This window comes from Pelophylax lessonae (assembly GCF_965119305.1).
Source record: "Pelophylax lessonae genome assembly, chromosome: 2".
Classification (NCBI taxonomy): Eukaryota; Metazoa; Chordata; class Amphibia; order Anura; family Ranidae; genus Pelophylax; species Pelophylax lessonae.
In genome coordinates, this window is record NC_138769.1 from 161334416 (window position 1) to 161361064 (window position 26649).

Below are 26649 nucleotides of genomic sequence, written 5' to 3' on the forward strand. Positions count from 1 at the left end.
CAAGGGGTTAAAGCAGTGGGGAGGCGATACATTGCCTGCCAAATGCTCTCCGAAGTGCTATCTGAATGTGGATCAGTGTTCAGAGAACAAAGCAAATGTGAACGAGCCCTTGGAAAAAAAAGATATGTATAACTATATTACCAAAAGTATTGGGACACCTTTCTTTACACGCACATAGAACACCTTTGGGATGAATGAGAGCGAAGACTGCGAGCCAGACCTTCCCTCCAACATCAGTGCCTGACCTCACAAATGTGCTTCTGGACGAATGGTCAAACATTCCCATAGACACACTCCTAAACCTTGTGGACAGCCTTTCCCAGAAGAGCTGCAAAGAGTGGGCCAACTCAATATTGAACCCCACAGACTAAGACTGGGATGCCATTAAAGTTCATGTGTGTGTAAAGGCAGGTGTCCCAATAATTTTGGTAAGATAGTGTATACAGATCTTCTTTTCTAAGGCCCCTTACACACGGGCTTTCCGATCCGGTCCGCCTGTCAGTTTTTCAGGCAGACCTGATTGGATGCTCCATGCACCCTTATGGAACAGCAGATGTCAGCGGAGACATGTCTGCTGACACCCGCTGCTATCCAATCCGATCCTGTCCGTGAATTCCAGACGGATGGAAACTCTTTTCCATCCGTCTGGAGGATCGGATGAAAACGGACAGGTGGTCCATTATCATCTGATCTCCCATAGAGGAGAGCGGGGATCTGACAGCTCCGTCTCTGCAAAGTAAAGCCTCGTACACACGCACCGATTGTTGGCCGTGAATTTTCGGCCAACGTCCGATCGGCCGATTGTCGGCATGTTAGTATGATGATTCCGACAACCGACTCCGACTTTTCGGCCAAACAAAATCTGGTGTGCATGCTATAAAATTTTTGTTGGCCGTCAACAGAACGGCCGATTGTTCGTCAGTCAGTACAGATTTCAGCAGACAAAAATCAGATGAGCAAGACTGGGCATGCTCAGAGAAGAAAAAACACACGGAAAGTAAACCAGCACATGACATCACTTCTGAAGTTGGTTGTTGTTGGCCGAAAAAATTAGTGTGCAGTCTAGAGCACATTTCAACCAACACAACAACACTGGACAAAAGATGGCTGATCGGTCGGCCAACAATCGGTGCGTGTGTACGAGGTTTAAGTGGAGACGGAGCTGTCCTCTGCCTGCTCAGCGGGGATCGGCGGATCGATCCCACCCTGAGAAAAAGGGGACCGCCTGTGTGAAAGGACTCTAAGGGTTAATTGAACCTTGAAAATTCATTAAACTTCATGTGTGTGTGGTACTATAGTGTACAGGCATACCCGTTTTAAGTACACTCACTTTACGTACACTCGCGAGTACGGACACAGCCTGGTCAGCTTGGCATGGCACTACTCCCGGTTTTTAACATTGGCGTCTATGGGAAATCTTGGTCAGCTTGACATGGCACTGCTCCCAAACCATAAGTGACAGGGATACCAAACTTAGACCCAGGACTACAACATATCCTATTTGTGGCCGGCCAGCTTGCCTAGGTAATCTACCATGTCATAGTCCTGGATCCCCTTAACATGCTCCCCAAGCTTGATGTCCTTGTCACTTATGGTTTGGGAGCAGTGCCATGTCAAGCTGACCAAGATTTCCTATGCAGCTAGTGCAGTTACATGCATTGAGAAATAAAAAAGGTATTGCTTCACTTTAAGTACATTTTCGTTTTACATACATGCTCTGGTCCCATTGTGTACTTAAAAGTGGGGTATGCCTGTATAATTGTTAATTTAGTAAGGAGGCTCAATCTTTTTTTTTTTTTTTTTTTTTTTTTTTTTTTTATAATAGAATTCAACTTCAAAGAGCAGACGTCAGATTTTTGTTTGCATTGGGCAAAGAACAAGGAGCAAAATACAATACCCCAGAGCCATTCTGTAACTGCATTTTATTGATTTGAATTTTCTAAAGGAAATCGGACAAACCAACAGGTTGCTATGGGTTACAACAGCCTGCCTATGATAATTGCTCTTTGACTGTCTTATTAAATAAATGCATCTGCTTGATGATGGATAAATATTCATCACCCCAAGAACATGACATGATCAGATAGCTAATGTTCTAAAGGAACATCCTGACTCATCCCTAAAGTCTACAATACTAGACATCTGCTGCGCTATTTCCAAATGGCATCACTAAACAGAGCTGCCAGCAGTAGTTTTCAAGTACAAATTGAATTTGTGTGTACTGTTTACACTGTAAATAGGTTGAGGAACTCACGAGTATAGCGCTTTGTATATGGAGAATATTTATCTACGAGTCTGAAGACATATGTCTTGTAGTGCTGTGCCAACTATTCTAACAGGATTGTATCTGACACTGAGAAGAAACAGCCTCACGGATGAGCTAATATAAAAGACTAAAAACAAAAGTGCCATTAGACACTAACAAGCGCTCACAATGGACTGCTGGAAGGAATCATTCATGCATATGAAGTGGCTGCAAAAAGGTTGCGACGGATGAGCAACTGGCAACTGTCAATAGCAGTAAAAAGATTGCAGAGGATTAGCAACGGTCACGTCGTTTCTTAAAAATAGAAAGTGCAAAGTTCCAGTGTATGATCTGCAGCTCTTCATATAAAAGATCAGCGGAATATCAACAGAGAATTGCATACAAGGGACCAAGGCGCTGGACTATGAATTCTAAAAGTTTATTTATTAACCGCTTAGTGCGGCAGGGCGGCCACTTTATGCCAGATCACTTACCTAGCACGTGATCTGACGCTTCCGGGTCTGTGATCTGACCCTTCCGGGTCTGGGGGGGCACGCGCCACTGGTGACTCGCTTTCGCTGTAATTGGACACAGCGGGAGCCAATCAGCGCTCCATCGGCCGCGATGTCTGCCGGGACCCGCCAATCGTTCAGGCGAAAGGCAGAACGGTGGTCTGCCTATGTAAACAAGGCTGACCCCATTCTGTGAGAGGGGAATGTGCTGATCCTGTGTACCTGCTAAGCAGGAACATGGATCTTTACATTCCTCCACTCAAAGCTCCTCCCCCCACAGTTAGTAATAACTCCCAGGGAACACAGTTAACCAGTCACAAACACAATGTCTCCTGCGTTTGGGAAAATGGCCCCTCCAGATAGGTATGTTTAGATCTCTATTACACTTGGAAGCGGATAACCACGATCTTGCTGCCCTCACAGACTTGGGGAAGTCTAAACCACTGCAACCATATAAAAAACACAGAGGGCGCACCGACCTAGTGCATTATCCTGAGACAAATCATTTATTGTATAAAAACATGGTAAGTATTATACTCACAAAGTTGCAATTGCTAAAAGCGCATCACAGATCTCAGCATGTTCCATCCAATTGTATCATCATATACAATTTCTGAAGAGGAAATCCTCAAAATGCGTCAGTCCACAGGGTCTTCAGTTTCCATCTAATTGTATCATCATATACAACAGAAATTGAAGACCCAGTGGACTGACAGGTTTCGAGTGTTTCCTCTTCTTCCGTGTGGCTCTGAAGAGGAAAATCCTCGAAATGCGTCAGTCCACTGGGTCTTCAATTTCTGTATATGATGATACAATTGGATGGAACATGCTGAGATCTGTGATGCGCTTTTAGCAATTGCAACTTTGTGAGTTTAATACTTACCATGTTTTTATACAATAAATGATTTGTCTCAGGATAATGCACTAGGTCGGTGCGCCTCTGTGTTTTTTCTATGATAACACAGTCGCCCCTGATGTTAACCCCTTTCCAGCCAGTGTCATTAGCACAGTAACAGTGCATATTTTTTTAGCACTGAATACTGTATTTGTGTCACTGGTCCCCAAAAAGTGTCAAAAGTGTCAATCAGGTGTCCGATTTGTCTGCCGCAATATCGCAGTCCCGCTATAAGTCACTGATCGCCGCCATTACTAGTAAAAACAAATAAGTAAATAAAAATATACCATAGATTGTAGCTACTATAACTTTTGCACAAACCAATCAATATACACGTATTGGGATTTTTTTTTTTTAACCAAAAACATGTAGCAGAATACATAATGGCCTAAATGGATGAAGAAATTCGATTTTTCTTAAACATTTTTTTATTGGATGTGTTTTATAGCAGAAAGTAAAAAATATTGTTTTTTTTTTTCAAAATTGTCGGTCTTTTTTGTATATAGCACAAAAAATAAAAACCTCAGAGGTGATCAAATAGGTGTTCACGCAGGCAAGCCAATTGGCAAGTCTGGTTCAAGGCAAAGATGAAATGTAGAAGCCTGCAGATGATGGCCAAAAAACTCTGGACAGAGGGGGCGGCCGAGATCTTGATGGCCAACACACCTGGATAGGAGGCTGAAAGCCAGGGGTAAAAATTGCCAGAGACACCAATCCTCAAGCCACAGCTGCGGTGTACCTTCACACACTGTGCAGTCCTGTGTAGACCTTGTGCAAGGGATAACAGTGAGTAGGCTTACGCGTTTCAGGGTCCCGCCCCTTTTTTCATCGGCATCGTTCACAATGGTAATTTATTCTTTAAGTACTGCAATAATATTTGTGTGGATAAACTGATGTGTTTCAATGTAGCTTTTCTTCAGGGGTTAGAGTGATGAGTATAGATGGTGCAAAGTTGTACATAATCAGCCATGTACATTAAAACCAGAGGTCCATGCCCTGTAGGTCTTTCCACCGGTTGCTTCCCAAGCCCATAAAGTATACACTCACTGGTCACTTTATTAGGTACACCTTGCTAGTACCCGATTGGACCCCCCTTTTGACATTAGAACTGCCCTAATTCTTCCTGGCATAGATTCAACAAGGTGTTGGAAACATTCCTCAGGGATTTTGGTTCATAGTGACATGATAACATCACTCAGTTGCTGCAGATTTGTCAGCTGCACATCCATGATGCGAATCCCCCGTTCCACCACATCCCAAAGGTGCTCTATTGGATTGAGATCTGGTGACTGTGGAGGCCATTGGAGTACAGTGACCTCATTGTCATATTCAAGAAACCAGTGGTGAAATGATTTGAGCTTTGTGACATGGTGCATTATCCTGCTGGAAGGAGCCATCAGAAGATGGGTACACTGTAGTCATAAAGGGATGGACATGGTCAGCAGCAATACTCAGGTAGGCCGTGGCGTTTAAACGATGCTCAATTGGTACTAAGGGGTCCAAAGTGTGCCAAGAAAATATCCCCCCACACCATTACACCACCATCCTGAACCTCTAATACAAGGCAGGATGGATCCATGCTTTCATGTTGTTTATGCCAAATTCTGATCCTACCATCTGAATTTTGCAGCTGAAATCGAGACTCAGACCAGGCCACGTTTTTCCAGTCTTCTATTGTTCAATTTTGGTGAGCCTGTGCAAATTGTAGCCTCAGTTTCATGTTCTAAGCTGACAGAAGTGGCACCTGGTGTGGTCTTCTGCTGCTATAGCCCATCTGCTTCCAGGTTCGATGTGCATTCAGAGAGGTTATTTTGCATACCTTGGTTGTAACGAGTGGTTATTTGAGCTACTGTTGCCTATCATCTCGAACCAGTCTGCTCATTCTCCTCTGGCCTCTGACATCAACAAGGCATTTTCATCCACACAACTGCAGCTCACTGGATATTTTCTCTTTTTTGGACCATTCTCGGTAAACCCTAGAGATGGTTGTGCGTGAAAATCCCGGTAGGTCAGCAGTTTTTGAAATACTCAGACCAGCCTGTCAGGCACCAACAACCATTCCATGTTCAAAGTCACTTAAATCCCCTTTCTTGCCCATTTTGATGCTCGGTTTGAATTTCAGCAAGTCATCTTAACCACATCTAGATTCCTAAATGTATTAAGTTGCTGCCATGTGATTGGCTGCTTAGCAATTTGTGTTACCAAGCAATTGAACAAGTACAGTGGTGATCGAAAGTTTGGGCACCCCAGGTAAAAATTTGTATTAATGTGCATAAGCCCCGGTTCACACTTCTGCGTGTGCGGGGTTCGCATGTAATGTCGGAGCGCACTGCTCCGACATTACATGCGATCAGCTGTGCGGTGCGAGTTTAGCCATACAGTTTGTATGGCTAAATTCGCATCGCACCCGCAGCAAACACGCACAGGAGGCATTTTTGCTGCCGCATCAGGATCGGATCGCACAGCGGTTCACACTTGTGCGATCCGATCCTGTGCGAACTGCACGATCGCACTGCGATATGCGATCAAACTGGGGGTGTCGTTAAGATTACATTGACACCCCCAGCGTATCGCATATGGCAGTGTGAACTGCCGGGGGTGCCTGTGCGATGCGGGAACAGGCTGCGAATTTGCAGCCTTCCCACATCGCATAAGTGTGAACCGGCACTAAAGAAGCCAAGGAAAGATGAAAAAATCTCCAAAATGCATCAAATTACAGATTAGACATTATTATAATATATGTCAACAAAAGTTAGATTTTATTTCCATCATTGACACTATCAAAATGACAGAAAACAAAAAAATGGCGTCTGCAAAAGTTTGGGCACCCTGAAGAATTTATAACATGCACTGTCCCCTTTGCAAGGCTGAGACCTGCCAGTGTCATGGATTGTTCTCAATCATCGTCTGGGAAGACCAGGTGATGTCAATCTCAAAGGTTTTAAATGCCCAGACTCATCTGACCTTGCCCCAACAATCAGCACCATGGGATCTTCTAAGCAGTTGTCTAGAAAACTGAAACTGAAAATAGTTGACGCTCACAAAGCTGGTGAAGGCTATAAGAAGATAGCAAAGCGTTTTCAGATGTCAATATCCTCTGTTCGGAATGTAATTAAGAAATGGCAGTCATCAGGAACAGTGGAAGTTAAAGCAAGATCTGGAGGACCAAGAAAAATATCAGACAGAACAGCTTCCAGGAACAATTCAAAACCGACGTTTGACTGCACGATCCCTCCAGAAAGATCTGGCAGACACTGGAGTTGTGGTACACTATTCCACTATAAAGAGATACTTGTACAAATATGGTCTTCATGGAAGAATCATCAGAAGAAAACCTCTTCTACGTCCTCACCACAAAAATCAGCGTTTGAACTTTGCAAATGAACATATAGACAAGCCTGATGCATTTTGGAAACAAGTTCTGTGGACCGATGAGTTTAAAATTGAACTTTTTGGCCGGAATGAGCAAAAGTATGTTTGGAGAAGAAAGGGCACAGAATTTAATGAAAAGAACCTCTGTCCAACTGTTAAGCATGGGGGTGGATCAATCATGCTTTGGGGTTGTATTGCAGCCAGTGGCACAGGGAACATCTCACGAGTAGAAGGAAAAATGGATTCAATAAAATTTCAGCAAATTTTGGATGGTAACTTGATGCCATCTGTGAAAAAGCTGAAGTTAAAGAGAGGATGGCTTCTACAAATGGATAATGATCCTAAGCACACCTCGAAATCCACGGGGGATTACATCAAGAGGAGTAAACTGAAGGTTTTGCCATGGCCTTTACAATCTCCTGACCTCAACATAATTGAAAATCTATGGATAGACCTTAAAAGAGCAGTGCCTGACAGACAGCCCAGAAATCTCAAAGAACTGGAAGACTTTTGTAAGGAAGAATGGGCAAAGATACCTTGAAAAAGCGTTTACAAGCTGTGATACTTGCCAAAGGGGGCAGTACAAGATATTAACTCTGCAGGGTGCCCAAACTTTTGCAGAAGCCATTTTTTTGTTTTCTGTAATTTTGAAAGTGTCAATGATGGAAATAAAATCGAACTTTTGTTGACATATTATAAGAATGTCTAATCTGTAATTTGATGCCTTTTGGAGATTTTTCCATCTTTGCTTGGCTTCTATATGCACATTAATACAAATTTTTACCTGGGGTGCCCAAACTTTCGATCACCACAGTATACCTAATAAAGTGGCCGGTGAGTGTAGAGGTATAAAGGAAGAATACTGGAGATGCTTCCCCAGTGTATGCTGTGTATAGCCTAATAATGCTGAATATTCAATGGTATAGCAGCAGCTCCAAAGGATGAAATGAATTCAATGTGTTTTTTGCATGTATCCGTCCCTTTTTTATTTGTCATTTTTCTGCATAGATTTTTTTCTTCATGTTTTTTTGTGACCCAATTGTTGTGGGCGAGGTGCGCTGTGGTGCGATGCATTTGTGCACATTTAAATGCATTTCTGTGTGCGGTCGTGCACTATTATACAAACATGATGCACAGCTATGAAATGCAAAGAAGCTCAATGTTCTAGTATGAACATGACACAGAAAAAAAAAAACAGGAAAAAAGCAGCTTAAAAATGTGTACACCCCTGTCTGCTACCCTTCAAGCTTAAGCCCTGACTCACATATATGCAGTGCGGGAAATGCAGCGAATCCTGAGCGTTTCCGGCACCGCATTGAAATCGTACTCAGTTCATGTGATCTGCTAGCAGTGTCAAAGGTAAATTAATGACACCCCAAAACAGGTCGTAAAAAGCAGCATGACTGCAAGAATCAGATCGCATGGGTGTTCACAAAAAAAATAAAAATATATGCATGCGTCTCTTTTGTGCGGTGCAGTGCATACAAAATGAATGAGCTCAAATCGCACTGCAAAGAATCCCGTGTAATTTGAATAGGAATGTGGTAGGATTCCTATTCTAAAAGCCAGGACAGGGGGTGGGTAGAAGGAGCGGTTGCCCTGGGGTAGCGGTTTACTGTATGGATGGGGGCGCCAGTGAGCACATTCTGATACAAGGCATTTTAACAAAGTGGTGACTGGTGACATAATGAAGCGGGGGTGGGGGTAGTTTGGCTTCATTGCCCTGGGCACTGGATGACCTTGTTCCTGTACCTCCTATCCAAGGCACATGCAGTGTCCCACACTACAAAAGTGTGAACCTAGGCTCAGGGGCAAGCTGTGGCCAGTAAAATCTCAGCTTAAATGAGTGTTGTTACAACCCCCCCCCCCCCCCCCATTACCAACGGCTAGTGTCAACGAGCTCTAAAAGTCAGATTTCACTTAGTTCCTAAGGCCCTGTTCACACCTGAGCATTTTTCAGCTCATAAAACGCTCATCTCTGAAGTCTTAGGACACTCAACAAGCGAAATCCTATTAATTTCAATGGCCCCTGTTCATTTTGTTGCTAGAAGCAAAACGCCTGAAGCTCAAAAATGTACATGAGCTTCTTTTTTGGCAGATTACAGGCGTTTTTGTTAAATGTCAATGCCTGCAAAAAACGCATGAAAAACGTCCAAAAAAATGCCGTAAAACGATACAGTTGTGAATGGAGCCTTAGGCCGCGTTCACACATGCGGACCGTTCAGATCCGCCTGTCAGTTTTTTAGGCGGATCTGAACGGATGCCCCATGCATCTCTATAGGGCAGCCGATGTCAGCAGAGTCAAAATCTGGACGGATGGAAACCCTATGGGCGGATGGGATCGGATGAGAACTGACAGACGGTCCGTTCTCATCTGATCCCCCCATAGAGAACAGCAGGGACCTGACAGCTCTGTCTCCGTACACAGAGCGGAGACAGAGCTGCCATCCGCCGATCCCCCGATGATCCCCCGCTGAGAAAAACGGAGTCCGCCGATGGAGCGGCAAGTGTGAAAGGGGCCTTATAGTTTAGAAACACCTGGTGTTTGTTTACATTAGAGAGTAGGTAGGTTGCCAAGATTCTATGAGGACACAGCCGGCATTTAATACCTAAAGCCCCGTACACACGTACCGATTGTCGGCCGTAAATATTCGGCCGACGACCGATCGTAGGCTTGTTAGTATGATGCTTCCGACAGCCGACAGCGCATTTTAGGCCGAATAGAATCTGTCGTGCAGGCATTAAAATTTTTGTTGGCCGTCACCAGAACGGCCGATTGTTCGCCAGTCAGTACAGATTTCGGCCGGCAGATTAGCAAGACTGGGCATGCTCAGAAAAGAAAAAAGACAAGGAAAGTGAACCATCACATGACATCACTTCTGCAGTCGGCTGTTGTTGGCCGACAAAATTCGTGTGCAGTCTTTTGCAGTTTTCAACAGACACGACAGCCCTGGACAAAAGACGGCCGATCAGGGGCTTAACAGATCCTTCCCAACTATTATTTGGCAGGAGTGGGGCTTTAATTGAGTAACCAATGTAATTAAAACTAGAGCAAGGGGCATGCAAAGATTCTCTTTAAGATATCCGATCAGCTATAAATCGAGAAATTGTTAAACCCAGTTGACTTTTAGATTAGAGTATAAATTGGCGACAGATTAAAATAAAAAAGTAATGATCAATTCTTTTTTCTGTGTAATGCAGCTAGAAACGCTGTTCTTTCTGTTCCATTACAACAAACAAATTACACATGGCTGCCCACACAGAAAGTGTCACTGTGAAAGCAATGCTTAAACTTGGCACTTAAAAAGGTAGTTTTACCAAACAATAGCACAGAGAAGTTCTTATTACTTCAATAAACAGCAAGCTATTTTCTTGTCACTTCTACTGCAGCAGATAATTGCGGTGTTTTCTGTGACCTGTACCAACCGCAATGACCTCTGATGGGCTAGAGTGAAATCTACACGTGTCAGCCCAGTTCCTGCATAACTCTGCATTCAATTTTTTTTTTTTTCTCTAAGGCTCCATTCCCCCCTTGAGAGTACCTTTTTCAGGCGTTTTTTTTGGGCGTTTGTTTCAGGTGTTTGGAGGCAGCATTGACATATTACCAAAAACGCTTGTAATCTGCCAAAAAAGAAGCTCATGTACTTTTTTGAGCCTCAGGCGTTTTGCTTTAGGTGACTAAAAGCTCATATGTGAACAGGGGCCATTGAAATGAATAGGATTTTGTTTGTTGGGCGTTTTACGAGCTGAAAAACGCTCAGGTGTGAACAGGGCCTTAAAGTGGTTGTAAAGGCTAAAGGTTTTTCACCTTAACTCACTTTCTTCATTAAGGTACAAAAAACTTTTTAGGTACAGCTTCCCCTCTACCCCACTAAAATACTTAACAGAGCCAGATCCTGATCCAGCGCTGTGCCTGAGAATAGTGGAGCTGCTCTCTTTCTCCCTTCTTACGGGACTTAGTGAGAACAATGGGAACCATTGGCCCCTGCTGCTATCAATCAAATCTAATGACGAGGGAGCAGGGGGTGGTGTAGGGCTGAGCTCCACTGCGTGTGTTAATAGACACATACAGTGGGGCTCGGGACCGAGCCTCCACCAATACCCCCCGCCTCTTGCTGGGGGGTCCTTGAAGGTAGAAGAAGCCAGGAGTGCTGGCGGCAGATCGCAGAAGAGAATTGGGGCTGCTCTGTGCAAAACCAGTGTACAGAGCAGGCAAGTTTAAACATGATTGTTAAAAAATAAAAAGATCCTTTACAAATCGCTTAAAAAAATAATAATAATAAAATTAAGAAAAAAATAATTATATTTATATAAAATCAATAAATAAATAAAAACATATATAAAACCATTGTTTACTGTGTGTCCTGCAGAGAGCAGCGTTTTTCCATATAAAAAAATATGTTGGTCATTTTCTTAAAAATACATAATGGAACTATTAGTAAAAAAAAATTAATATGTACATATATACTGTGTGTATCTATCTATCTCTCTATCTATCTACCTATAGATATACACACATGCACATACACACCACAGTGCATCCAGAAAGTATTCACAGCGCTTTACTTTTTCCACATTTTGTTATTTTACAGCCTTATTCCAAAATGGATTCAATTATTTTCCTCCAAATTCTACAAACAATATCCCATAATAAAAACGTAAAAGAAGTTTGTTTGAAATCTTTGCAAATTTATTAAAATAAAAAACAAAATAAAATCACATGTACATAAGTATTCACAGCCTTTGCCATGACATTCAAAATTGAGCTCAGGTGCATCCTAGTTCCACTGATTATCCTTGAGGTGTTTCTACAACTTGATTGGAGCCTGTGTTAAATTCAGATGATTGGACATGGTTTGGAAAGGCACACACCCGTCTATATAAGGTCTCACAGTTAACAGTGCATGTCAGAGCACAAACCAAGTCATGAAGTCCAAAGAATTGTCTATTGACCTCAGAAACAGGATTGTATTGAAGCACAGATTTTAGGGAAGGGTACAGAAACATTTCTGCAGGATTGAAGGTCCCAATGAGCATAGAGGTCTCCATCATCCATAAATGGAAGAAGTTTGGAACCCCCAGGACTCTTCCTAGAGCGGGCCGTCCGGCCAAACTGAGTGATCAGGGCAGAAAGGCCTTAGTCAGGGAGGATAGTCACTCTCACAGAGCCCCAGCATTTCTCTGCGGAGAGAGGAGAAACTTCCAGAAGAACAACTATCTCTGCAGCACTCCACAAATCAGGCCTATATGGTAAAGTGGCCAGGTGGAAGCTACTTCTCAGTAAAAGGCACATGGCAGCATGCCTGGAGTTTGCCAAACAGCACCTGAAGGACTCTCAGACCATGAGAAACAAAATTCTCTGGTCTGATGAAACAAAGATTGAACTCTTTGGCCTGAATGACAAGCATCATGTCTGGAGGAAATCAGGCACCGCTTATCACCTGGCCATTACCATCCCTACACTGAAGCATGGTGGTGGCAGCATCATGCTGTTGGGATGTTTTTCAAAAGCAGGAACTGGGAGACTAGTCAGCATAGAGGGAAAGATGAATGCAGCAATGTACAGAGATATCCTTGATAAAAACCTGCTCCAGAGTGCTCCGGACCTCAGACTGGGGCGAAGGTTCATCTTCCAACAGGACAACGACCCTAAGCACACAGCCAAGATAACAAAGGAGTGGCTATGGAACAACTCTGTGAATGTCTTTGAGGGGCTGAGCCAGAGCCCAGACTTGAACCCAATTGAACATCTCTGGAGAGATCTGAATTTGGCTCTGCACCGACGCTCCCCATCCAACCTGATGGAGCTTGAGAGGTCCTGCAATGAAGAATGGGCGAACTCAAAAAGACTTGAGGCTGTAATTGGTGCCAAAGGTGCTTCAACAAAGTAATGAGCAAAGTCTGTGAATACTTAGGTACTGTACATGGGATTTTTTTTGTTTTTTATTTTAAATAACTGTGCGAAAAATTTGAACAAACTTCTTTTACGTTGTCATTATTGGGTATTGTTTGTAGAATTTTGAAGAAAATAATGAAATTAATCAAATTTGAAATGAAGCTGTAACATAACAAAAATGTGGAAAAAGTGAAGTGCTGTGAATACTTAATACTTAAGAGGAAACAGCCCCTCTTAAACAGCAGCCTGCAAAATTTTGCGGCCACAAGAAGCATCCGCAGATGCCAAAGTATCTACTTTGTAGAACTTTGTGAACGTATGCAGCGACGACCAAGTGGTCGCTTTGCAAACTTGAGATATTGATGCTTGATGACGGAAGGCCCAAGAAGTACTCAGCGCCCGAGTAGAATGCACCCTGACAGGGAGAGGAGGAACCTGACATTTAATGGGATAGGCCTGAGTTACTATCTGTCTGATCCATCTGGAGATGGTAGCTGAAGAAGTGGCCAACCCTTTCCTTGGTCTGTCCAGTAACCACAAAAAGCAAGCCTGACCTCCGAAAGGACACTGTAGCTGCAAGATAGACTCGAATCGCAAGAACTACATGAACCACACCCAAGGTATGCAAAGCAAATTCCTTTGGATGAGGCAGCTTGGGATACAAGTAAGGCAACACAATGTCCTCATTCAAATAGAAGTCAGAGATCACTTTGGGCAGGAATGATGGACAGGGATGAAGAACCACTTTATCCCTATGGACCACTAAATAGGGACTACGACAGGATAATGACGCCAACTCCGAAACCCTGCGGGAGGAGGTAATAGCCACCAAGAATGCCCCCTTCTGGGATAACGTAGGCAAGGGATTCTCCCAAATATTCTCAAATGGAGGTTTCTGGAGAACCGAAAGCAAGAAATTCAAATCCCATGGTGGCAAAAGAGATCGTACAGGTGGAGCCACATGTCGAACCCTCTGAAGGTACAAACTAAAGAGTGCGTGGCTAGGGGTCTCTGAAAGAAGATTGCCAAGAAATACACTTGGCCCTTGATGGTACTGAAGGCCGACTTCTGCTCAACGTCCCATTGAAGAAAGGCTAAGATCTGAGAAACAGAATAGGATCGAGGATGAGTGTCAATCGACACACCAAAAAATGTACGCTTTCCACGTACGATGGTATATCTTGCCAGAAGACAACTTCCTCGCCTTCACCATAGTAGGGATCACTGATACAGACAAACTTCTATCGATAGCTAAGCCATTAAAACCAGCGACTGTAAAGCAGGATGGTAGATCAGCCCTTGGGACAACTGGCCTTCTCTGAGAGGAAGCCCCAAGGGATGTTTATGGCCACCAGAATGATTGGAAGATACTCACCCTTGATTCCTCGCAGGAAGAAGCCTGAGCCGAGGAGGATACTGGCCTTACCGTGCCCCTAGGACACTTGCAGCATCTGCCAGAGGAACCCGTGACCTCGCCACAAATGTTGGTATCCTCCTGTGGAGCCGAACCTGCTATAGGAGCTGCATGCAGGTCTGTGCAAACAGAACTGTCTTGAAGGTGGATACACTGGATACCACCAGACCCTGTATGCAAACTGGGCGAGAACTGTCTGAGCGACATCAACCAATGTATCACGGCCTGTGGTTCCTGAAGTTTGTCAAGAGGAAGAACCCCCCTGGTCAGAATTAAAATCAGGCCTAGGTAATTCAACTCCCTGGACAGTGATAGGGGGGACTTTAGATAGTTTGGACTTCACCCGAACCTTTGTAGGATTTATATCCACACAAGGGGACTTGGGGCCTAAAAACCCTGAAATGGACGAACTCTGCCCTCCTTTCTGGGTTCCCCCAAAATAATATTTCGTGGATCCCCTTGAGGCTCATGAAGGAGGTCCACAAGACCCGAAACCAGCAAAGATGTCTCCCTACCTCAGTTATGGGTGAGGGCAGACCTTCATGCTGAAGGGGTCTTGTCTGTGGGTCCAGAGAAGCAAGTTCTAGGTTTACCAGGTCAAGGTTGCTTGGAACCTCCCAGTGAAGATTTGAAAGATCTATTTCTCTTATTTTCCATCTCGGGAGCACAAAGGAATTTTCTATGGGCTGAGAAGTTGGGCCCCCATCTGCGATGAGGCTCCTTTCCTTTCTTAGGCTGTGACAGGAAGGTACTCTTCCCGTGAGACCCTTAATGATGTCACCCAGGGTAGCCCCAAACAGACGTTCGCTTTGAAAGAGCAGATCAATGAGGGCTTTCTTGGAGGCTTGGTCTGCAGACCAATTCTTAAGCCACAGCATGCGCCTAATCACCACCGCTGAAACAAAGTCTGGACAGCACAGGAGCTGTATTCCGGGGAACTACAGGCCAGTCAGCCTGACATCAATAGTAGGTAAATTATTGGAGGGGATGATAAGGGACTATATCCAAGAATTTGCTGAGGAAAACAGCATCATTAGTAGTAATCAGCATGGGTTTACAAAGGGACGTTCTTGCCAGACCAATCTGTTAACATTCTACGAGGAGGTGAGCTGCGATCTAGCCAGGGGGAGGCCTGTGGATGTGGTGTATCTGGATTTTGCAAAGGCATTCGATACAGTTCCCCATAAATGCTTAATCTACAAGCTAAGGTCTGCTGGCATCGACCATAAGGTTCGTTCTTGGATAGAAAACTGGTTACAGGGGCGCGTCCAAAGGGTGGTGATAAATAACGTGTACTCAGACTGGTCTGGAGTGGTAAGTGGGGTACCCCAAGGTTCTGTCCTGGGACCTATTCTGTTTAACTTATTCATAAATGATATAGAGAAAGGGATAAATAGCTCAAACTCAGTTTTTTGCAGATGACACCAAAATAGGCAGGTCAATGACTTCACATCAGGATATAGAAATCTTACATAATGACCTGAACAAAATAATGGAGTGGGCAACTACATGGCAAATGAGGTTTAATGTGGAGAAATGCAAAGTAATGCTAAAAACATAAATGCAAACTACTCACTAGGGGGGGGGGGGGGAGGGAATCAAGGATGAAGAAAGATTTGGGGGCCCTAGTAGAAGACAGACTGAGCAATAGCATGCAATGTCAAGCGGCAGCTGCCAAAACCGGCAGAATATTGGCATACATAAAAAAGGGGATATACACCAGCGATAAAACTGTAATCCTGCCACTTTACTAAACTCTGGTCCGGCTACATCTGGAGTATTCTTTCCAGTTCTGGTCACCAATCCTCAGGAGGGATGTGCTGGAGCTGTAGAGAGTCCATAGAAGGGCAACAAAACTAATTAGGGGATTGGAAGACCTTAATTTACGAGGAGCAACTACAAGCACTAAATGTATTCTCACTGGAGAAGAGACGCCTGAGAGGGGACATGATAGCAATTTACAAATACCTCAATAGTGATCCCAGCATAGGAAAAAAACAATTCAGTCTCAGGGATTGTAAGAGGACATGTGGCCCCACAATGAGATTGGAGGAGAAGCGGTTTAGCCTTAAGCTGCGTATGGGGTTTTTCACTTTCAGGGCGGTAAGAATGTGGAACTCTCTTCCACACTTGGTGGTATCAGCGGGGAGTATTGATACTTTTAAAAGACTCTTGAACGTGCATATCAAAGAACACAATATACAGGGATATGGGAAATGATTATCGTCACTGACACAGGTTGAACTGGATGGACTATTGTCTTTATTAAATCTTAACTACCATGTATCCAAAGCTGCATCACAAATAAACTGCAGCCCATGGACCAACTGGTCCACTAAATCAACATAAGCAGCGGGAACCTGCTCATTCACTAGACCCTGGTGCAAAAGCTTGGCTGAGACAAAGACTGGCCGCAATGCCAGACCAGCCATAGTAAACATGCTGCATGCCATGGCCTCCGCTTACCTGTCAGCTGGGTCTTCAAAGGATGGGGATTTCTCTACTGGGATCATGGTCGCTTTATTCAACCTGGAAACAGGAGGGTCCACCAAGGGTGGACTTGTCCACTTTTTTTAAAAGTGACTCCTTAAAAGGGTAACATACTGCAAAACGTTTGGGGACCACAAAGGGTAACTTAGGTTTACCTATAAGGAATGGGAACAACCAATCAAAATAAGTCAAATAAGGAAACACCTTTGGAGTGCGAGGTGACTCATGCGTACCAAATGCACAGCCACGTCCTTAGCCACATTAGCCGCATTCTCCATTTTGAAAGGTCTCACGCACTGCAGTAATAAGTGCGTCTACCATCACCTTTTCATTCATTGCTATGACCATGGAGGAATCATTCTCACTATCAGGCGGATCTGGGGTTGTGATATTAAGCCCTCCTGGACGGGCCGCGCCCACGGCAGCATCAGGCTCAGAATCAGATGAGACAGACTGAGCAGAGAAAGGCAGGGGACACTTCCTCCTGGGCATTTGCCCACATGCCACTTCCACTTGGGACACTAAGGACTGCAGGACCACCGTCAGCGCAACCATGGGAAGCTGGGGTTCCAAGTGACCTGCCACCTCCATGGCACCACTAAAGGATCCCCCGAAGCTCAGGGAACCTAGCATCAGAGAGAGAGAGATAACAGCGACCCCCAAGGACTCACCCTACCAACTGGAGGAGCGCCAAAAATTTGGAACCTGCAACACCATGGATGCAGTCCCTTTCATGTACCGATCATGAAGGAGGAGGAAGAGAAGGAGCTTCGGCATCCCCACGAGGTTTCGTCATCTAAAGTGTCTCCCAGACTAAGGGAAAATGGCAGCCGTGACATCATCGGGCAACACAAACATGGCCGCCGGCCGGAGACCAGCCAAACCAAGGGAAAATGGCCCCCATCGGACTTTTCCAAGATGGCCGTTGGCAGCTCAAGACGTGGAAGTATGCTGCCAGAATCTTCCCTGCGCCCTCTGCAACGATGTGCCCTCTGCAACTGTACTCCACAGACAGGGAAAATGTTAGGGGAGACTCCGCTGTGCACTCTGCACCGGTCTCTGCACTGGGACCCCCCCTGCACTACACCTACACTGTTAACCAGCAGGGCATGCACCTAGAGATCGCCTACACTGGGACCCCTCCATAATACCGGGGCAGGACACACACTATCCCAGGACCCTTACAGGGGGGGAAACCTCAGGGGTCTCTGCTGTATCCTCTTTCCTGGGACCCCCACCAGACTCCAGATCCGGACAGGGGGTGAAAGAGAGTGGGGAAGCCCAGCTCACCTGCAAGCAGGTCCGACCGTTACCCGCATCCACCCCAAAAAAACACCAGAAGGAGAGAGGGGGACTGTACTTACCCTTCCATGGTGCGGGTAACGTTCTAGACAGAACTCCTCGCCACAGAAGTAGGGGAGCTGTCGGCCAAAGGACCTCTGTGTTTTAGACACACGCCCAGTCGTATACGACCCTCAAGACGTTTAACTCGTGGGCCAGCCTCTGTCCATGAGGCTATGTCGAGGCCGACCTAGCGCATAGCTGCGGTCTGCACGCACTCGCTGGCTGTACTGGGGGGACCACTGGATCTACATTATCCAGCCCATCGCCCAGCTCGGCAGTTGATTGTAGATCTCCCAAGGGATAAAAACAAAGATATAAGGAAGGAAAAAAAGTGCTAGCAGAGATCCTAACAGGAAGCCTAGATCCTTACTCCTGGCTAGAAAGATTACTGATTACCTAGAGCAAAGATGGAGGTTATATATCAGCTAACGGTGGCCCATGGGCGTGGCCAGGTGTTTTTTTGTTGTGCCTAGTCCTACTCCTGGAGGAGGCAATATAACCCAGTAGTTATGATTTATGTAGCGCTGTGTCCATCGATGAACGAAAGAGAATCGGCCCAGCTCCCGTCACAGGGCATGCTTATGGTGCTTTTTAAAGCAATCATTTGGAAGGGGAGAATCTACCATCATACAATACAAATCAATAGTTTGATCTACTTTAGTGGTCTCCAAACTATGGCCTGCAGGCCTGGAAGTGGCCCTTTGCTCGTCTTTATCAGGCCCTTGGGGCAGTATTCCTTCCACTGATACGAGACACTATTCCTTCCACCAACACCAATGATGAACTAATTCTCCCACTGACCATCAAGCCTACTATTTACTCCCACCAATGCAAGGACATTTTCTACTCCCACTGGCCACAGTCCAGCCCCCCTAAATTTTGAAGGGCAGTAAACTGGCCCTTTGTTTTGAAAGTTTGGGGACCCCTGATTGGAAGCCGTTTAGTGTAATAGCTGTTGCCATGCTTTACCTAAACAAGGAAGGAAGGGCACATTTTTTACACCTCACACTGCTGATAAAAGATAATGTGGATATATCTACATTACATTGTAATTCAGTGCTCATTCAAGCAGTACTCATAATGGCACATTTTTAAGGCTGCAGGAAAGGTCCACGTAAGCTATTAAGGAATAAGAAAACTTACTCTCATCTGGGTTGGGAGAAGCAAGGATAGCACTGTGCTTTCTTTTTACTTCCTCTACATTCTCAGCAATTTTGTCAATGAAACCTCTGATTTCCTCCACCTGCAGACAAAGAGATAGACCATCATGTCAAACAATTGTATACATACACCTATCACACCGCTCTTCTGGTACATAAAAGCATCTGTATATTGCTTTGGATCTCTATACTATATATACTGTATAGGATTATGTGAATTGGCAATCCTTTAACCACTTAAGCCCCGGAAGATTTTACCCCCATTCCGACCAGGGGGTATTTTGCGATTCGGCACTGCGTGAATTTAACGCACAATTGCGCGGTCGTGCGACGCTGTACCTAAACGAATTTGACGTCCTTTTTTTCCCACAAACAGAGCTTTCTTTTGGTGGTATTTGATCACCTGTGCGATTTTTTGATCATGCGCTATAAACAAAAAAAGAGCGTCAATTTTGCAAAAATAGCAATATTTTTCACATTTTTTTATATGAAATTCCCCCAAAAAAAATGTAAAAATCAAAATTTTTAAAAATTTTCGGCCAATTTGTTTTATGCTACCTATGTTTGGTAAAAAAAATCGCAAAAAGCGTATTTTGATTGGTTTGCGCAAAAGTTATCGCGTTTACTAACAAAGGGAAAGATTTTTGTCATTTTTGTTGTTTTTTTTTTTAACGCGTAATGGCGGCGATCTGCGATTTTTTTTGCGGTACTGCGACATTGCGGCGGACAGATCGGACCCTTGACTGACATTTTTGGGGTTACCAGTGACATTTCTACAGTAATCAGTGCTATACATATGCACTGTTACTGTAAAAATACACTGGTAGTGAAGGGGTTAACTTTATTTGGAAGGGAGGGGCTGTGTGTGTCCCTAGGGGCGTGGTTTCTACTGTGATTGGCTGTGGCTCTAGCTGTAAGGACACTGATCAACGGATCTACATACCAGATCAGTTTTATCAGTGTCTTTGCAGCGAGGAGAATGACAGGCAGTTTGTTTACACAAGCTGCCTGACATTCTCCCTCTCCCCCGCCGATCGCCGAGTGGCCGGCGGACATCGGGTCCGCTGGTCACACGCGCGGGGGGGTCCGTGACCACGCGGGAGCGGGGGCGCGCGCTCGCTCCCTAGACCCTCACAAGCAAGCAACGTAGCCCTACGTTAGTTTGCCTGTGAGGGGCTGACCGCCGACGTAGATAGTCGTGCGGCGGTCGGCAAGTGGTTAAACAAAGGTAACGTATAGCCAAGCGGACATTATTCTTGTTTGTAGAACAAAAACAAAGAAAAGTTGAGCTGGGAATTTTTCGGTGTTTTTGTTTGACATGCGTCGTCCTTTCATATGCTCCTTGCTGTTCAGGCCAGTTATAGGTTGTCGTTTGTACCATTGGTTATTTGGTGAGGGGGGGCACTGGATACCTTTGCTGCCATTGTGCTATTTTCTGGGTGCCCAGTGCGCCCCTGTGCATTTAAGGAGGAGTGGGCTCCCTCCAGGCATACCTGCCCTCAATCTATGCATTACTATATATGTGCTCCTACTTTGGAGGCTCTCAAAATGTATAGAGTTAGGACTGCAGAGGATACTGGGGTGCCTCGTCGCAGCCTCTGAAGCTTACGCATGCATTTGCATATATGTGCAATCGAAACCCGTCTTAAACGTGAACTAAGACAGCACAATATGGTTTGTTGCAAGCTGGTTGGCAAGTTGAGCTGGAAATTTTTCTTTGTTTTTATTTGACATGAGTCACTCTTCCATGTGCTCCTTGCTGTTAAGGCCAGTTATAGGTTAGGGCAGTTTCCGTTAGTTCTGGTTTTGCAGCCCTGGAGTCCTGAGTTTATTTATTGTACAGCAGGGATGTGCTCAGACTCATTCAGATCCTACAAAACATAAACAAAAGAGGGCACACCAGCCTCATGCATTATCCTGGACATTTGTTAAAATTAAAGCAACATAAAATGTACTCACAAAATCAAAAATGCTCATCGAGGTAATCATTGATAGCCCAATAGTCAGGAACTCAGCCGGATCCACTGAGTCGGTGGACCTCTCCAAGATCCTAAATAGCTAAAGCGTTTCAAAGGATATATCTTCTTTATCATATCCTTCAAAACACGTCAACCAATTAGGATGTTGGAGAGGTCCCCTGGTTCCGTGAAGCCTGCTGAGTTTGTGACTATTAGGCTATGGATGATTAGCTCAATGAGCGTTTGTGATTTATGCATTTGTGAGTACATTTTATGTTGCTTTTATTTAAATAAACATTGTGGGATAATGCACTAGGCTGGTGCGCCCTCTTTAATTAATCTTTTGTAATGGCCACAGGACATCCCCAGTTCTAGACAGCAGCAAGGCTTATAGTAAAATTCACAATAACACTTGAACCAGGCTACACACCTATGCGCAGGGGATTTGTTTGGTTTTCGTTTAGGTCCTAGTCTAGACCCACCTTTGTGAGCTGACCAGCAAGTTGTCACCTGTGCTAGGCCACATATCTATCTATGGCTGGGGCATTCTCCACCCCACAGCTGAAAAGTATTTAAAGGGTGCATATATGTGTGGCTGCGGGGAGAGGAATGCCCTGGTTACTTCTAATTGAATTCGTGATAGCTTCCAGGTGGGTTTACTCAGGTGGATTCAGACTTGGATCCAAGCACACCTAAACTCATCCGTACTGTACATTAGAGACGCTCTATATGGGATTTGCATGGTTTGCTTTTGTTGGCGCAGGTTTCTTTCAGGTGTAATCTTATGTACCTACTATAAACCACAAACCTATCTTATCCCTGCTGTAGTTTAATCAGCTTCTGAACATATAGGTCCTACAGGTGTGAATGTGGGTGTACATATAGGATGGCGCCAGAGAAATTAGACCGTAACATCCTGAGACACATGCTGATGTAAATGCATCTATATTTTATTTTAAATAAAATATCTTAGCACAGCTAAAAATCTGACTGTACAATTTACACAATTTTCTAATATATACTTTTCTAAATATACCAACAACTGTAATTTGAGGGCCAATGTAAAGAGTCTATTTAGTGCAATGTTGTGAAAAAAAAGGGCAGGAGCGTTTTATTGGTCTATAAACACGCATTTAGGACCCATTGATAATTTATTGGCACGAGCCATGAAATGCATGTCAAGATTCCAAAAAATGTGCGCTAACGTGTGTTTGAAAACACAATCCATTTCAATAGGTCCTGAAAGAATGAACTGGGGAAAAAAAAGGAATTGTACCACAGATGTACAATCCAATCCATGGATCCTTAAGATAACCATGGGTCCAAATTTTCCAACCCACCCATTTGTTAACTCTTTTTGATTCAACTTACAAAAAAATCCCTGCAGATCAATTTTTGTAGATGTGATGGGAACAACTGAAGGGAATCTTAAAAGATCCACTAACGGCATTGCAGTATGCTAGCTTATGTGTGTTAAGCCGCATGTTAATGTGTGTTACATTAAGGAAGCCCATTCATTTGAACCCCCCCACAAAATGTGCATGAACCATTTCTGGCAAAGCATGGCAACCTGTTGAGCTACAATGCACATCCGTCAACAAAGTGAGTTGAAGTGGCATTCAGAATAAATGGCACTGTATAGCACCAATGCATGTAAGGTATGTTGCTGAAAATTACCCAATGCAATAATGGGAATGGGCCCTTAGAGAACCTCTTCAAAAGGGAATAAAGGTTGGAGCAACAGATGTTTTCCCTTTTGACAGACACATTTTTTGTCCTATTCATTTTTAGCTGGAAAGTGGGGCCGAGTAGTGTTTGATGCTCTAGAATGGTGTGGCGTCTAGGATTATTCCTGCTTGAGCTCAGGTGCATCCATGAAAATAGCTGGCTGACTAATTGCCTATCTTTCAGTCCTTATTAAGCCCATATCACCGAGAAACCAGCAGTCTACTGACAGACAGGCAGGCATTGTTCTGATGTTTTCTCCTAATGCAGCAAGAAAAATAGGACTTACTAGCTTCAGATATCTACATGGTGAATATCATACCTGTTCAAAAAATTCATCCATGAATTTGTCTCGATCCAGACTGACAGCCACTTCATCATCTTCATCGCTGTCTTTAGCCTGCAAGAAAAAAAAATCCACAATTTATGTATTTTTCATTTATTAATATTACTGTTTTATAGATAAAGTAGAAAAATTATTTGTGGAATAATGGATGCACAGAATCGAAACTGCAGCTAGCTGCCATATCCAGGACATTTTTGCCACCTTCCAGCATTCCATGCTTCTTCAATCCTCTATTGATGTCAATAAAGGTGCTCTTTAGAATAATAGATTCATGGTGTAATTAATATACTTAAAAGTGTTGTAGTTCTCATGGAGACTGAAGGATAGAAGCAATATGCAACTGGACTTTGCAACCCCCCAGGCAAGAGATGGTTGTGTGGTATACCATCATAGCAGTTCTGCCAGTAATAGCCACTTTTCTATTTGACTAAATAAACAAACAAACCAACTATAATAAAAAGTAATTTTTATATCCAGGAAATTAAATACACATTCTAATCAAAATTTTAAATCAAACATTTACTTTTTATCTTTTTTTTCAAACAAGCATTCTTCAATAGAATATGCATTGCTAATTAAGGCTCACAGTGGCGTGTTGAGAATTATGATATGCCATGAGAAAGATAGATCTATAATAATGACCTTGACATTGAATACATTTGTAAATCTATGCCTTTCCAACACTGCATTTGTACCTTAAACTGCATGCTTATCTTCAGTAACACATTAAAAAGCTCCAAGCTTCTATGACCTAGTCCGTCAAACTAAAGCTGGCCACTAGTAGATTTTCAAATGATTGTTCATATGAATATTCTCATCAGTACATTTGATCACATGACTAATGCCATTCAAACGCAAAAATAGTTTGATGTTAACATTCGATTTTGGAGACAACAGACTTTCCCGAACCAAAACCAAATTCACTGTAAGAAATTCTAGTAAAACTGTGAAATCGCACTCCAGGTGTAATAAACTACTAGCTGCTAGCACACCAAAAGATATAGGTTTGTAAATAAAATGGTAAAGCAAGTCATGCACTGAAAAACATCCACGCCCCGAAACACGCCATATGTGATGAAATGCGTAGGAGAGAGCTGATGTCTGTCATCACGCACCCTGCAGTCCAGAAACAGCCCATTTTATTCCTGAGACTGGCTTGCACTGCTAAAGGCTTTACCTTTAGCTTGTGAGTTTATGGACTGTTTTAGTAAAATTTTACCCATGCAGTTTTACACTATACGGTATCCTTGGCATTCTTTTCATGATTATTGCAGAGCCTTGGAGGACCTTTAACAGAGACCTGCATATGGGGATTGTTATACTGTGCCATGGAGGATCCCTTATATACAGGCGTATATTTAATTCTCCTAATTCGAGGGTCAATTATTCTGGTAAGCTACTTTTAATTGAGCATGCAGTGAAGGAACACTATGGTGTGGTATATCTGAGCAGGAAGATCTGAACTCAAACATTGATACCAAAAAAGGATATATCCTGAATTATTCAATGTCAAGGCCATTTTGACTGTTTTTTAGGCACAGCACTGGTTTTACAACTGTTAGAAATTTGTTTAAGAAAACATTTCCATCTTTCTCATCAGCAAGGTCAAAAACGATTGTCCACGTGGCCTGACAATTTAAAAAAATCAAATAATTATTTTTAAAATGAAAATTTTCTAATAAAATTCTACTACTGTATTGACAGCTGAAGGAGGATTGGAAAGGATCCATGAACTAGTGCTAAGCTGAACAGCGTGATCAAAGGTTCCCCTTTATGGGCAGATGTCTATACTTGTCAGGGACTGGCAGGCTAGATGGCAAGTGTCTAATGCTTGGTACACACAATGAGATTATCGGACAAATGATTTTTTTTTTGTTTTTTGCATGCTATTCGCATATCGAAAACGAAGAGGTAATTAAACTTACGAAAATTCTCATACGACACAATACAACTTCGGAAGTAATGTAATGTATTGCGTTGTATTTTCGGATGACAACTGTACTAAATGAAAATCAGACGATCTGGTATTGTACAAGAAAATTTTTTGTGCTTCTTCCATTGGATAATTTTGCATGACTTGTCGTGACCAGCTTTTAAAAAAGCTGTGTACTAACAATCAGATTAGCATACCATTGTTTTGTAAGTAGTATTTTTCATATGATTTTTTGATTACATGTATGGACCTTAGGCAAAGGTTCTAAACAGAAGGGCCAGGTTACCATGCTTCACACATCAGGGGAGCTCAACTGTGGGAGAAGAAAATGCCCCAGCATCAGAGGGAGTAAACAATGCCTCAGGCTTGCTGGTCAGTAAGAGTAAAAAAAAAAATTACATAGTGCCTGTGAATCAGCAGGATGCAGAATTAGCCTATTATTGATATTAGTGGGATAAATAGTGCCCCTTTTTTGGCATCTATAGGGGGCCTGATTGGTAGTAGCAGTGGGAGGAATAGTGCCCCATTGTTGGCGTCAGTGGGAGAAATTGTGCCCCCATTGTTAGTTTCAGTGGAAGTAATAGTTCTCCACCTTTGATGTCAGTGGGAGAAATAATGCCCCATTGTTGGTGTCAATGGGAGGAATAATGCCCCACTGTTAGTAGCAATGAAAGGAATGGTGTCTAACTGTTGGTATAAGTGGGAGAAATAGCGCCTCATGTTAGTGGGAAGAATAGTACACCAAGGGCCATATCTAGCCCACGGGCTGCAGTCTGGAGACCACTGGTATATAAGATAAGTTCACCTTTTTTAAAAAATTGAAATAAAATAAATGCACATCTTTTTGCAGGTAAAAAAATGTGCATTTATTTATTTTTTTATTGGGAGCCTAAAAAGCATTGCACAACGATCCCAGAAGATTGTGGGTGCAATGCAGACTCTGTGTATAAGCTGTTTGGCCATAGATTGTACAGCCAAGCAGTTATACACTAACAGGAAGCATCAATGAACTATCACAGAGCTGAACAGCGCCGTGGTAGTTCATTGAGAACTACAAGCCAACAGTCACAAAGGCTGCCAGACCTTACAATTTTCTAATCACAGGACACTGAATGAATGCTGTGGCATTGAATATGGGTGTAACATGTTACAAAAGATGAACCTATCCTATAAGCAATTATGGACAGTAATTCCCAACAAATCCTAGAAGCCAGCATCCCTAGAAAAGTTTCACAAAACCTCAAGGTTTTCCATCAAAATGTTTTAGGCTCAAACAGAACGCAACCATTACAAAAAAAAAAAAAAAACAGAAGGGATGGTCGAGGAGGGAGTGCACTGGGGAACTAGTGTCCAGCATGG

At 43.5% G+C, this 26649-nt stretch overlaps 1 protein-coding gene across 2 annotated transcripts in view; it reads right to left on the reverse strand.

Moving 5' to 3' along the window:
* Window positions 1-26649, reverse strand: part of STX1A (syntaxin 1A) — a 235330-nt gene that overhangs the window by 72892 nt on the left and 135789 nt on the right. For both annotated transcript variants that reach the window (XM_082246026.1, XM_082246027.1), the window contains exons 2-3: window positions 23334-23411; window positions 19312-19411 (exon numbers count right to left, since the gene is read on the reverse strand). In XM_082246026.1, the coding sequence (XP_082102152.1) occupies window positions 19312-19411; window positions 23334-23411 (178 nt within the window). The remainder of the gene's footprint in view (window positions 1-19311; window positions 19412-23333; window positions 23412-26649) is intronic.